The 10,600-nt window shown below is 33.8% G+C and overlaps 1 protein-coding gene across 1 annotated transcript; it reads left to right on the top strand.

Annotated features, from left to right (window-relative positions):
- The first annotated feature begins 4,750 nt into the window (after positions 1–4,750).
- Positions 4,751–7,396, top strand: LOTGIDRAFT_219773 (hypothetical protein). The gene has a single exon (XM_009063233.1). It carries the CDS (start codon positions 4,940–4,942, stop codon positions 6,401–6,403), a length of 1,464 nt encoding a protein of 487 aa, XP_009061481.1. The 5' UTR covers positions 4,751–4,939; the 3' UTR covers positions 6,404–7,396.
- Positions 7,397–10,600: the final 3,204 nt, after the last annotated feature.

Genomic DNA, 10,600 nt, shown 5'->3' with positions numbered 1-10,600 from the left:
CAGAAAACTGCCTTTTATGGCACATTAAAGCTTGGTAAATACTTAGTATCTGGTCAAATGAATTAATACATTGATGGGTAAGAATATTTATTCGAAATACTAGAGTTAAATCCCTTGAAACGCAACAATACTGAAGGGCATATCCACGCCATCTGAAACCGGTTCTGAAGAGGTGTTACGTTTGAAGGTTGGCCCGAAGAGAGAGGGGACGAAACTTGCCCTACCCGAATCAAACAGTAAACTAAAAAAAAAACATTATGCTATCAATACCTTTGCAAAATTACTTGGGATATTTCAGTTAAGGTAGAATTTGTAAGAGGTCTAAACATCAGTTTTCGGTGGTCAAGAGTACAGGGTAAACTAAGCAATTCGCTGCTAGTCTCGTGAAACAAAATTCAAAGATCTAATAATGCAACCATTTTGTTTTATTGAAAGCTATCAAGGTTGGCAACCGCAACCGAAAGGTGCACTTATATTGTGATCTAGTTGGCTACTATCCATTTCCCTTTCGCTTAATATCAGTAATCTCAGTTGAATTATGTCGATAAATTCATTTTATCATCTTTCGATCAGCGCATATAATGTGAAACGATAGTTATAACGTCTACATTCAAAGTAGACTGTCTGCAATCATATGCAATCATCAAATATTTACTTAAATATTCACTTAAGTGGATCACTTGACAATGGGTTTGAAGCATCAAACAACTAATTGTAGCTTCATTGCCACCATGTTAGTCTGTCTTACTATTAACCATTTGAATTCAATTTTCATTTCGTTTAATGCTTTTACATATTCCAATGCGAATTACAATTCCACCAAGATTTTGAAGTCATGTGACCCAAAGCAGTTATTCAAGCGCAATAGTTTTTAACTAAAATCAATAAAAATTTCAGATTTGATTTTTCAAAATGGTTTGAAAGTTCTGGCCTTCGACCTGAACTACACTGTCTTAATGAAATAGCAACCAAAATCGTGTCGAGGTCAAATTAATGTGGAACTAGTTAATAATTATCTGAAGATCGCTAAGTTCCCAGTCGGGGAGGGGAGATAAAAGATTGAGATACGTCATTACCATTTAAACTTCATTTACATCCTTTTACTGGACACTTGACCACTTGAATGACCAAAGCCAGCTCAAGTTTTATCACTTGAAAACCTTTACTTTTATCTTAATTAATCGTCAATGACGACCCAGTGATTGTCATCGGGGCACAACAACAGCATTCTTTGATGAAGGGCTTTATTGAAGTGGTCTGTTGAATTCATTTAGATTATCTCCAATCCAATTTCTCTCAAACAAAATTTCTAAACCATTTATATATAAATCAATGCAGAATTTACAAAATGTAAAATCAAGATTTCTTTTTGGAATATACTGATGGAATATTAATGTAAAATGTTTATGATTATCTACATGAAAACTTTGTACCTTATCGTCATGTAAAGAAAAGCACAAGTTGCCCTTGCTGCTGAAGATGTCGGGGATAACTAAATTTTCAACAACCGATAGCAAAGTGTGGTATTAGATCTGTAGATGGATTTAAGGGCCTGAGCGCACCAACGACTACAAAAGCACAAATGTCGATGGATCATTTCCCACTTTATAAAATGGGAGACTGCAGCTAATAATGACGTAGATAGATTCATTGAATCGCCATACAACCCGAGGACTTCATGGCCTGCATCATAGACAATCAAAACGTATATTATCTCAAATGGTGTTGGTTGAGGTTTTATGTTCCACAGATATACTGCAAGTCAAATACTGATTTTTTTTTTTTTGCTAAGTTTTTAGTCAAATTGTGGCAAACGACAAACATGTTTCTTTATAAATGCTCAATATATGTGGAAGTTATAGCATATTTTGTCCACATTGCAACAGAGAGTTAGAGAATGTGATCAGTTTTACACGGGTGAACTGAGCGATGGGGCTGAGCAGGGGTCGGGGTAGTTCTGACATCCATTACAGATTAACAAGATATCGACGACATAATATCAAGATTAGAGACTCGATATCAAAATTATCAGGGCGTTATGAAATATCTGAAAAGCAGTGAACTGTAAGACAACGACTCCTTACTAAGCCCTGGAGGGACAAGAGACTTGACGAGTGCTGACACTATTATTCCACCTCCTCCCCCGGGATATTGTAATTCAACGGGTATTTTGTACAAATCATAAGACACTATTGTTTCTTGTCGAATGTTCACGTAATCCGATTACTCTGACTCGGCCTTCTTCATTTGTCGCCTAATTAAAGTGGGGTTCACGCAGAGTTTATGGCCAGATAATATAGTCCTATTAACAGTTATTGTTTTACAGCTAAAATATAAACAATAATTGAACTTAATTCCAATTATCCTTCCAATTAGATATAGTTGATTCACCTTTATTTCGATCTTCACACTTCACAGTTTTGAAGCTACTTGAAGCAAGCCCTTGTGTTGGACAAATAAATGTAGTTCATTAATAAGACTTTTTTCAAGCACATTTTTGACATAAAAAATACTAGTCCGATGAAACAGCATTATTAGACAAGACATAACTTCAACTGTTCCAATTCATTAACGTTAAAGTCTTTTCTTTAATAAACGCGATGGACTTTGCTTTTTGCTAAAAATTTTAGATGGAATTTCTCTTTTTTTTTCGTGTCAGTTCCACAAAGTATGCAATTTCTGCTGCTTTCAATTGTCATACCAAAAACATCTTGCCCTATTGGATTTTGGTATTAGGATTGTTTCATAATATTACAAACAGTAAAGAATCCCAGATTTATAATTGACCAAAAGGTTTGATATAGGACCGGTTTTGAACTCATTCCATTGTCTATTTCTGATTGCATGTCTGTTTTTTTTTCTTAGTTTCTAATAAGTCACTTGTCATCCATCTATTACACAAGAATTCTCGAAAGGATAATAAACGTTTATCTCGTCTTAGGCGAAGCAATAAGTGTAAGATTAATATTTTATACATTGAGGCAGTGACACATCTTAAAAGCCGTATCAGATACTTTATAGTGACAGTTTTTACAGATATTCATTGCATTCAGCTATACTTGTACCAACAATCACTTGTATTCAGCACGATTCTTCAATGAGCAGCCACCAAAATTGTATATTGGAACATGCATATCAAAGTCTAAAAAGCAAAGCGAAAACTGATTTGTTAGGTGGAAAAACATTTGTCAATTAGTCTGCTTCCAATAAATAGTTACCAGCAAATGAAGTTCATAAAAGATGGATTGCTGGAAAATTAATGAAAAACAAATTTCACACACTATCAACAATAGTTAATAAATTTATATACAAAAAGAAAGTAGACTTTGAACATGCATCGTGTTATTTTGAAACTGGTACCTACTCACCCCCCATCATCAACACACACACCCACTCTCCTATTAAGGGATAACGTACCCAGTGGCCAGTATTATAATTATAGGCCACGACATTCATTCATTACATGACGTCTTGATACTTATTAAGGAGAAAAGGATTCAAATTATCTGTATAGGAACAAATGTAGGTGTGAATTGCTTGATGTAATGAAGTACCTCTTGTACCATGTAACCCTTGCATACACGAGATTTAGAGACTCTTTTAGACAAAAACAACAATATCCCATTTAAGATTAAATAATTCACGAAAAATGTAAGTAGCTTATTTATATAAGGTATTTATAGAAGTGTCTTGTTAGGGCAGAATAGCACAATGAAATGTATTCAGCTTTCTTTGTAAATATCTTTCCAACATAAAATATGTAAGTGTCTCCCACTTTACAAGTCAGAGGAGCTGACATTGAAAAGGTGTTTAGTCGTTGGAGATCCAGTGGTCTACAATGTTCCTTCAGCATACTATATTATCTGTCCTAATTAGATCGGGTGCAGAAAGGAAGACGCAGATCTTCATATATTTGTTTTTGCATGGCTGATCAAAGATTTATCGAAGTGTATGTTCGCGATCTATTTCTAAATCATTGCCTTCTAAAGGTGAACTTGGTCCTTGCCATAGTCAGAGTCTGAGAGAAACGGGATTTTCAACGACTATTAGCAATTAGTGGCATCTGGAAGATTCTGATTATTCGTTGGATTTGGAAGTCTGGGAAAAGGTAGTTGCTTCCATTTGCTTCATATTATGTAGCAAAATGTGTACCATGTCGTCGACCTCGGCTGACAGAATCTGCGACTTTATCACAGTTCCTTGTAGTAAATATTTTGATTTGAATAAATCCTGTGTGATGCTACGGATTTAAACAAAATCCTGTCCACTGCGACGGATTTAAACAAAATCCTGTCCACTGCGACGGATTTGAACAAAATCCAGTCCACTGAGATGGATTCGATGATTTGCCCGTCGACTTCTTGAGAAACTTAACAGCACATTTGGTACTGATATGTCGATATAAAATACAATGCCTGCTTATCCCAGCTTATTATTGCTATGTCACGAATTAAACTTAAATAATATTCGTTTTTCACTTATCCTAATCCCTATTTATTACGTCTAATAAACAAACAAAGAAGTAAAATTATCAACCCCAGTCTTTATCTATTTGAAATGATACTGTATGTGTTGATTATAATCATTGTATTAATTATTGTAAATGAGACGCCTTTTCAACACTCGTAAGTAAAGACTTTCTTTACATTAAGACTGTTCAATCGAGTATATTTTAACTATCCACTTCTTGCTGAAAAGAGACTGTGTGTTCGTGACTATTCTCTCGATTAGTATTGTAATTACTAGATGGCGCAGTGTGTTGATAGCAGTATGTTGGTTGCAGCTGACTAACTCGACTATTATTATCTTATACATTGGAGAGCGAACTATATCGTGAACTTTTATATCATGTAGTCGAACAGTGGAATATAGCTGTGGTGTGGATTTGTTATTTTTGTTTAATCTTTTAGCGAGAAACCAACGATGATAGATTGGAAAAATGAAACGTAAAGGAGAATTATTTTGTTCTCTTAGAGAACTAGTGCTATGCGCTGTGTGTGTTATAGTTTCATTGGGAAGTATATGTGCTACCTGTCCTAGGAATTGTTTTTGTCCGCCTATGAGTAACAATGTTTATTGTTCTAGAGGGAATCTCGATATTATTCCGGACGGAATACCTTTCGACACATTGGAGCTTACACTAAATGATAACAAGTTTAAAAACCCAGTGTTGACAAGACGAAATTTTACTAATTTGTCGTCTCTAAAGAACTTATACCTCAGCGGATGTGGAATCGAGAGTATCGCTATTGATACATTTTCTGGATTAACCAAGTTAAAATGGCTGGACATCAGTAAAAATGATCTGAAATTTATCCCCGATTTTACATTTCGGGGACTGAATTTGGAGAATTTCTTCATCAATGAGAATCCTGGAATCCAGTTTTCGTCCAAGGCATTTGCTGGTCTTTCAACAAGAGGACTTTACATGCATAATTGTGCTCTGAGAAACTTATCGTTGGAAGTTCTGCGCCCCTTAAATGGTTCTTTACGTGCTCTGTGGTTGTACGAAAATCAGTTTGAAAAACTAGATAAAGAATGGCTGTATCTATTGCGTAGCTTAAGTCATGTCAGATTGGGCAAAAACAATTTTCATTGTAATTGTGAACTGACGTGGTTGTACGAATTTTTCGTCAAAGAAGACTCAATTTTCTCCGGTGGGGACGCACCGTCCTGCTCATCACCGCCTTCTCACCGTAATAAACTATTTAATGCTTTAAAAGCAGGCGATTTCACATGTGAATTACCAACTTTCAAGAAGGTGGATGCTATATTTGAGAGTGAATTGGGGAAACTGACATGTACTGCATCCGGCGATCCAAGTCCTACACTATATTGGATCCGACCTGATGGTACTACCGAAACGTATTATCCATCCAAAACACAACCTAAAGACAGCGAGGGTGTTATGTACATAACTAACCCACAATTAACAGACAAATCAAAATACAAATGTATTGCCAACAATCCAGCCGGAAACGTTACGTTTTCTTTAAATTTAGCATGGCCTATAGCCAAAGAGAAACCCATGGACAGTACAACTGTCGGCCGAACCCCAACTACAAGTGTTAACAAAGTCAATACGATTGAAAACAAAAATACTTATGAGTGGACAGTAAACAGCAAAGCTGAGAAAAACATGGGAATAGTTTCTACAACTGACAAAGTGAAACAATTTTCAATTGTTGATATTGTGGGGGCTGTTATTGGAACATTCCTCTTAACTTTATTAATTTGTGCTTTAGTATTTCATTTTTATTATCGTCGTCGAGAACGATTACGCTATGATGACAAAAGGTGCTGTGAAAATAAGAAACATAAGAATGTTTATACTATGTCGGATCATGACGAAAACTGTATCAAAATGATGATCCAACGGAATTCGGAACATATACATAGCTGAAATTCAACCATTTGTTAATAAATCATGTGTTTTATATATCATAACACACGATTTCAGTTTGAATATCATTAGTGTTCAATGTGTTACATACCATTCGATTCTTAAAATGTTTACTTTTTTTGTCGGATATCAAACACAGACGTAACTCATTTGGCGTCACGAATATTTATAGGGTACCATTTCACCTACACACCCAATTGAACTAGAAACCCTCCTTTTTTTTGTTAACAGAGGGTAAAATAATATAATGTAAATTGAAATATTTAATTTATTTTCTATATCGTGTATATATACATATAATATATGTGTACGTTTCCCTTTGTGCAATACGTTGCCGTGTTTTCTATGAAAGTTGTACTGTGTGGATCAATACGCCTTTACGTGAGTAACTGTCGTTCTACACCGATATTCATCATTACCAATGTTATCCATCTATAGTCGCCATATTGATTACAATATTTCATCGTCCTACAAAGTACCAAATCACGTGACCTGTATACAAAATGGTACCGAAAAAAAAAATCAATATGTCTGTCAAGCCTAAGCTTTCTGAATATGATCGTTATGGCGTGATCTTAAGGGAAATGGAAAAGCAATTAGCATGATACACTACTTAGATTAATCAAATGTTTTTGCGTTAAGTCAAATCGAATTAGAAACGGATTTTATTTACTGGAAATAACTACTGTTTAAGGCCCACATTCGCACTTACATGACTTGATACTAAATTGCTGGATATATTGTAAATTTGATTGAAACGTGGCCATTGTTATGGTTGAGGATTATAAAATGGCAATGAATATTATGTGATTATTGATGAGTCATAAACCTGTCGTCGTCTTGTCACAATAGTTTTATAATATAGGCAATGATAGTTATGTCCCTTGAAGTCATATTATGTATATATTTATTATGATATATTGTTATTGTTTGTTATGTATAAAGTCTCATCCTTATGTGATTAATGTGCTTCAATGACATGTATGATGATCGATCTTTGTGGTCATTCATTTGGACGTATTGCAACGATAGAAACTAGCTTATATTTGGATAGTAGTTTCTCCCCTGGCACACACAATTTCAGCTGATTCAAATGGTCATTGCTGAAACTATTAGTAGACCCCAGAGCAGTAGTGTTCATTAATGAAAAAAAGAAAATACTTTTATTTTGTATTGCTACATATGCTTCAAATGAGCACAAGGTATTTAACAAAGAATGAACCAGATAACATTATCAATTTTGTGAACTCTCGAGAATTCATCAAAATAAGATAATTCTGAAAATGCGTCATTTCTATTATTTTGAGAGCAACATTTGTTTACCAGAGAATCAGCAAGATAACATTATCAATTTTGTGAACTCTCGAGAATTCGTCCAAATAAGATAAGAATTCCGAAATTGCAGTAGAATTGGTTCAGTTAACAAAGGACTCATTACGATAGTGAACTCAGTTTGAACTTTCGTAGCTGTGGCCCGAAACACATGTGGTAACTGTCAAAATTATGACCTGGGCCAGGCCATTTTAATGTCTTTATTAAGGTTATAAATTGATTTATTTTACCATTAAATTATATTTGTTAATTAAAAGATTCGGTTTCCTTTTGAAGAGCTTCAAGGTTGGTTTCTACACAATATCTTTCAAAAGCAAGCTTCAAATGAAATTTGTAACTGATCTCCATCGACATTTTGAAAAAATAATTTAAGTTCATCCTATTTTAAAACAGCATTGATAATCTAAAAAAACGATATCTTGGTTAAAATAGTTAAAAAATTCAAATAAGAACCCTGCCTTACGTTATCAGCTTTTATAAAACGCTTTTCCCTTTGTAACATATTGTAATTTCAATACCCGTTCAGTAGAACAGAAAAAATCTGGGCTTAATGCTTTTAAGTTTTTTTTCAATTCAAACTTAAGGTTAAAGACAATTGTATGAAAATAGAAAAAAAACTGCATTAAATATTAATTCGTGCCTTAGAAATGTTTTTATGTTTGGTATTGATTGACGTGTGAAAGACATGCATCGATTATCAATTCAGTAATTTTAAATAGTTTCTAGTTTAAGCCGTATTAAATCGATGGCATATTAACGTCAACCTATATTTGGAGTGCTCTAATCTTCGCTTCAAACAATCAAATTTAACGAGGTCTCGTGGGGATTCACAAGTTTTCTCGACGATAAAATCTGCCTAAACTGTTGATTTCTGAAGTAGAATTTTACTATAAGCTTTTAGTTTATACTATAAAGTGTTTGATAAAGAAACATAAAAGTAACAAATTTTCCAATTATTAAGAGATATTCGCACTCTAAGCTAACCTCCTGTAGCGTCTTAAGAGGGGGTTGGATTTGTGAATTGTGATCCCGATTAGGCAAATTATTTACTGTTTTTCAATGAGATCCCCTCCGGTTTTCATGAAAACATACCAAATTCCTTTGCGCGATCAACCAGAACGCTTGTTCGTTTGTACCTTTGTGTAAGAATTTTGGGAATCTGTTCGTTATCATGTGATCAACAAATAACGCTCATTTCATAGACTTCGGCTTGCCTTCGTAAGGAATTTCAATAGCAAATAATTACCATACAATTGATAACCGATGGCGTACATTGATATAAGTGATAAATTCTGATATTTTTTGTAAATTTCTTGTCTGTTGGGTGCAATGAGTACAGAATACTACAAGATAGACAAAACATTGAAGCAGTGATAAGTTTCACATAGTAAATGGAAAAGACATTTCATGGCTTACTTCTATTGGCACATTTGATTTTAAACGTTATTTTTTATTGCCAGCAATTAATTGATTTGAAAACTGTCTTTTAACGAACTATCAGGAACTAAATTTTCTCATCATTTTCGATATGCATTGATAAACAATTTTTTTCTGTCTCTTATATTATATTTTGAAAATTATAATACATTTCAAGACTTTGCAGAAACTGTGTAGTAATTTTGCTCGACAAACATCCCCAACATAATGTACGATATAAGTCCTTGATTCCTGTAACAGACTTGGTCTATTTTCTTGCTACTTTCAATAGAAACTCTCGTATTAAGAATGCATATTTCTGTGAAAAATGTATTTTAGTTTTTTTTATTTTCCCTACCATTTTTACCTATTTTTCATGACGGATCGTCGAAATGGATATAGTATTTTTTAGGGATTGCGAATTTACCAAATAAAAAAGTTGTCTGTGTAAATGGTGAATACGAAATGTACATCTAATATGAAAAAAATATGCATGTTTAAGGTAATTCCGTTTCCTCTTTCATATTGCTAATTGGTCAAATTTACATATAATTTCAACATATCAAACCTCAAAGAAAAATAAGCTATTATTATTTTGACTGCAATTGTTAGAGAGAATAATTAGCACCCAGCAAGAGTTCACAGTTTCCAATATGCATGGTTAACACCTTGTAATTGAAAGGTATGTTCAACAAGCCGCCGTCATATGGGCATGGCTATAATACCTTTACCTGGTAACATATGGTACAACAAACAAAAGAAATATCATGTAAATCTTTTAAAATGACTCATTTTTCCAGAAATAATCTATACCAGCCGAGCATTCTATTTTAGCCATATTGTATTATCATTTCAATGAATTTCATGGTGATAATTTAACATTCAATTCATATTAGCTTCTATTATAATAGACAAAGAATGAATGGTTAAATACTTAACTGAACTGAATATATTACAAATACTAGTCAGAAACTTATAGATGTTATCTTTTTGTCAGAGCACGCCGACTTCTGTAACTTGAGGATTCAAAGCTTTAAATCGTCAAAAAAATATATAATAATATATTAACTGATGATAGTACAAACCCGAACTGAAAAGAATTGAAAGATTTCCTTATATTTTTGCTCCTAAATGCCTATAAAGACTGAAAATACTAAGCAGTGAGTTAAGGAAATTTTGCTAGCGACAGTATGTACCTTTATAGCCTCATCCAAATGATACGACGATATTTCATTTGGTTTAAATCATCCTTGCTGAAATATGGTCGAATAAATTTTCCGTTTACAGTACAAGCCAAAAGTCATCGGGTTCAAGAAAAGTAACGACTATAAGTCACTGTAATCCAGTTTTAGACCTTGTAAGCTAAGCGTTATATCTTACTGGGGTCAAATGGTCAGGCTTTGTCCACTGTGTATTATATGTGAGATTTAGCACCCCTATAATATCCGT

This window comes from Lottia gigantea (assembly GCF_000327385.1).
Source record: "Lottia gigantea unplaced genomic scaffold LOTGIsca_56, whole genome shotgun sequence".
NCBI lineage: Eukaryota > Metazoa > Mollusca > Gastropoda > Lottiidae > Lottia > Lottia gigantea.
The sequence above is the reverse complement of the archived record's forward strand: the minus strand, read 5'-3'. Positions and strand labels throughout refer to the sequence as shown.

What these genes read in the sequence shown, in the direction of transcription:
- LOTGIDRAFT_219773 (XM_009063233.1), top strand. Translation starts at nt 4,940, where the DNA reads ATGAAACGTAAAGGAGAATTATTTTGTTCTCTTAGAGAACTAGTGCTA.